Source organism: Pholis gunnellus, assembly GCF_910591455.1.
Source record: "Pholis gunnellus genome assembly, chromosome: 2".
In the NCBI taxonomy this organism is placed as follows: Eukaryota; Metazoa; Chordata; class Actinopteri; order Perciformes; family Pholidae; genus Pholis; species Pholis gunnellus.
Genome location: NC_136536.1, coordinates 13,449,020 through 13,453,512, shown reverse-complemented (window position 1 = coordinate 13,453,512; position 4,493 = coordinate 13,449,020). Strand labels below are relative to the sequence as shown.

Here is a 4,493-nt window from a genome sequence, read left to right as displayed (position 1 = left end):
AACAAGGTGCTGCTCTGCAGGAAGTGTGAGGCACAATGGCAGAGTTAAAATAGGAGCGTTCTATATTTGTGCAGAAGGAGGAAGAGAGAGAAAAGTTTGTGTGATTGTAATCTTCATTCTTCTGCATGGCACAATGCGGAAATAGGACCATGTGTTTGTGGGATTAAAAGGAGGTGTGCAGTTCTATCTGGCATTAAGTCAGAGCGTATCCAAAATATGCTATTACTCTGGAACATTGTCAGCAGGTGCAAAACTGCTTCAGTGCAACCTGTGTTAATTTGTGCCTGATTTGGATATGATGTAGCAATGTGTGCAGGGCCCAGGCAGCTTGAAGACCGAAACCCTCAATCCCTCACTGGAGAGCAATCGAGCTCTTTGTCACGCTCAAAACATTAAGAACGACAATGTCTATCCCATCCTAAGCCTGAGCCTTGAGAAACGATGTCATACCCTGGATTCAAAATATCCTTCATACAAACATAACATTTGTATTTTATTGATTTATACAAAAAAAAGAAACACTGGATAGCAAAGTGCAGTTCTAATGCTCAGCAGTGTGGCACGGGTAAGACACCATGACAGATGCTGTCACTCGCCTGGCCTCCCATTGCTTCCGGCGCCATATGGCCTTTCTCAACCCACTACATTCCTCCTACATGCCTTCATTCACATGACTTTTCACAGACCAAGCTTCTGCAGTTGTACAATGTTTCTTGACCATTAACTGTATACCTGTTATTTATTTGTAGATATATGCAGGTATTGCACATTTTTATACATTTGAGTATTCATTATCTTGAAGTATATAACTATTATATGGGCTTATTATATGGGCTGAGCGAGCGAACGGGCATTGGCAAAAAGCATGTTGCACAGTCAGCTTACACATCTTGTAAACGGATCAGCCGCTCTAGCAGGAGGGCGGAGGTGAGGTGAAGCTCATCATCCTCTTATACACACGCTAACTTCAAAAGCTGCCAATGTATTGATGTCATTCGTGCATTCAGACTTGCATTAGATGCTTATTTTGAGGGGAAGAAATCATACACAATCCTATCCTAGATAGCACTAATAAAAATGCAGAACCGATATGCCTTTTGCACACAAATATTTTGCAGTCACCAACGCCTTTCTCCTTAGGATAAGCACACATTTTTGACAGTACCTGAATTGGAACATGAGATACATCAGTTCAAGTAGTTAACTGTCTTTTCGATGTTCATATCAGCAGCATGTGGCCACCGAGCACAGCATGTGTTTGTGTCCACAATGACAACTATTAATGTTTTCCTATTCAAGATGTAGATGGTGAGCAGCAGACCTGACACCCAGGTGTGATCCCAGGCAGAAGGGGGACCAATGGCCACCTCAAAGTATGACCCCCACCTGGGCGAAGGTCCATCTGAGGACTCGGAGGTCCTCCTGGATGATTCTGACTCAGGGAGTTTGGTCTCTGAAGACTCGATACTTCCCGACTATGAAAGTGAGGAAAAGCACACAGAGCCGGCTAAAACGTTGTATGAGGCCTGCGCTCGGAATGACCCCACGTCCATGCGCAGGATCCTGGAGAGAGGAGTCACTAAAGACGAGGCCAATGACCTGGACATCAATGGCAGGGTGAGTTGGATTTCATTTCTCTTTTCATAACAGTGACTTTGACACAAAGTCAGAAATCTAGATTTCTACCACAAAAAGGGTTTGATAGTCATGAAGGTGCATTTATCTTTACATTGTTCCCCCTCAGAATGGACTGATGTTGGCTGTGGGCAAGGGATTCATAGACATAATCACCATGCTGCACACATGTCCAATAATAGACATCAACCACCAAGACAATGATGGCAACACCGCCGTCATGATTGCTGCTCAGGCAGGTGCGTCTCATGACATATACGCCACATAACCTCAACATCTCGTCTCAATTCATCAACCTACCATATTGACATTATGTTTGGGTTTTTTCCCAGGTTTTGTGTCTATTTTAAACTATATCCTTAACTTCTACTCTGGCGTGGACACCGAAGTCAGGGATCCCCGTGGCTTCACAGCTCTCATAAAGGCAGGCCTACAGGGCCGGGATGAGTGTGTGTCCGCTCTGTTAATGCATGGTAAGTTCATGGTACATAAGACCTCCTGTAAACTTAGCAGGAGGAACATCTGGTGTGTGTGCACACATGGGCAATAGATTTATTCAGAGGCAATAAGCCCAGGTTCCTCCATTGGTGCAGACCATCACCCATGGGGCATATATGTAATGGTTTAGGAGAAAACTCAATTTACAGTAAGGATGAAAGTATGACAACTATAGATGTTATACGCATGTGATTTAGAGGGTAAACCAGGACATGTCATCAGTAAACTAATCGGGTCTTTTTTTTCTCTCCAACCACGTTCTACTCAAAGTTTCAATTATGTCAGAGACAGATCATTTTACAGGCAAACAGAGTCCTGTTTAAAAGAGAAATATATGTCTGGTACTCTTGGTTTTGTAGACACATATTCCTCCAATAATGAGAAACTGAATTGTTACGACCAGATAGCTTTAGAGGAAATCCGCAGAACTCTGGCCTGATTTTAGTACATTGTTTTCATCTAATTGCAATCTATATCCTATTTCACCATGCTGTGAAATGGCCTGATTCCCTTCTGGAAGTGTGCACATCTACTCAATAAACTGTGCTCCAAAAGTGACCACATGGTGGGGTCATTTTACTGATTACCTCACGTCCCTCAGCATCCAATGATTCTTAACTTGTGTCCTTGTTTTTACCGGGTTTTCTTTTGCTATTTTTCTCCCCTTTTCATGCGCAGGTGCAGATATGAATGCAATGGATCTGGTCCAAGATAGAGGTCTAAAGGATTGGGTCCTTAGGACTGGAAGGTATGAGACTCTTAACAGAATCCGCCGCCTGCAGGCTCATTCTGTCGCTGAGCAGTTCTGTGACAGCTACATTCCTGAGTGGCCTGAGCTGAAGCAACTGGTAGCAAAGGCCACAGCCATCAAAACAAACAGTCAAAAGCTGCGGCAGTGCTTAAAAGACAGTCTTTCTTTCACCTTCCCTCATGACCCCCAAGACAATGGGGTCATGGACCATATGGTGCGTATGACTACAGGCATCCACAGCCCCCTGATAGTCACTGGTTGCCGTCCACTCTGTCCCTCCACCCCCCCAGAGATTGGCAGGCGACGGTTTGCCGTCCCTGAGCTGCTTGAAAAGCACAGCAGCAAGGAGTTAGAGGAGAGCACAGTGTCCCACAGTAAAGGCTCCGTCACCACCTCAGCTTCTCAGGGTGCTGTGTCAGCCGCCTCTGTATCGCTGACCTCCTGCTGCCAGGACACAGAGCACAGGGAAAGCAGGACGTCAGGTGGCATGAAAAGCTTCATTCCCCACATGGCACACCGGAACAGCATCTTCCCCTCTGGATGTGTTCCCAAGATTGAAGTAACAAAATCTGGGGAGCCCACTCCAAAGAAAGAGAAAAAGAAGAAAAGGCAGAAGGGCTACCTGGAGCCTCCTGTCTGGAAGTACAAGGAGGCCAAGGAGGAGAAGAAGAGAGAGAAGAAGCAGCAGGAACAGGAAAAAGAAGACGAGAAAAAACAGAAGGGGTCCAAACGTTCATCAAGCCAAAAATGAGGATTATTGATTGAAAATCGTTTTTCTCTTTTCCTCAGAAAATGTCACTGTGATGACGTCATGCATGAGGAATGAGCATATGTGATTCCAGTGAGGCCTGTTTTCACAGAAAACTAAGCAATTGCAAAACAATTTTGGAAGAGAGCAATTAACGATCGATGGATTTGAACTTTGGAAAACTGAAAAATGTGAACCAAATATTATTTGGTTTTGGAGACGTACGGTGACATGTCTTAGTATGACCGACTTCTTTCTTCGAGGATTGGTAGATTAACTCTCACTGACCACAAACACCTGCAATGACATTATTTAATTTGGAGAACACTGTACATTTGTGAGGATTTTACAAGTCTGTGTATTTTGAATGATGGAATTGAACTGCAAGACAACCAAAGCAATAGCAAATACTGTTTATACAGTACATGTGAGCTTTCAGCAAATTAATTTATGTTTTAGCGAATCAAAAAATACGATCGCGATGTGAAACGGAGGGAAAAGAGACAACAAATCTTGAAACTATGTGCTTTTGCTCCTCTACTCCACACGCTCTAACTGACAGTGGCTGCTTTTTACAAGACCAAGAAATGAAGATCCGTCAGCACACAACTACTATAAGATTTATAAACTATTGTTCTTGAGAGTAATGCTGTTGGAAAAGTTTCAGAAACAGGAAGTGAATTGTAGCTGTCATACATTGTCCGATTGACATCAGAAGTGCTCAGTCAGCAGACACAATTTCAATGTACTTGAGTGTTTCCTGCAATCCCTCAAATACGACCAAGTTAAGTCGCAAGTTAAAGTCCATTTTACAGCATTATATAAATTAAATCAGTCCCTATTATGAGATCTAGTCAACAC

At 43.5% G+C, this 4,493-nt stretch overlaps 1 protein-coding gene across 1 annotated transcript; it reads left to right on the top strand.

Moving 5' to 3' along the window:
• Positions 1–1,359: 1,359 nt before the first annotated feature.
• ankrd33aa (ankyrin repeat domain 33Aa) lies at positions 1,360–3,635 on the top strand (the record flags this gene model as incomplete). Its single annotated transcript, XM_079168541.1, has 4 exons — positions 1,360–1,617; positions 1,745–1,874; positions 1,968–2,108; positions 2,812–3,635. 4 exons carry the CDS (start codon positions 1,360–1,362, stop codon positions 3,633–3,635), a joined length of 1,353 nt encoding a protein of 450 aa, XP_079024667.1.
• Between the last annotated feature and the right edge of the window lie 858 nt (positions 3,636–4,493).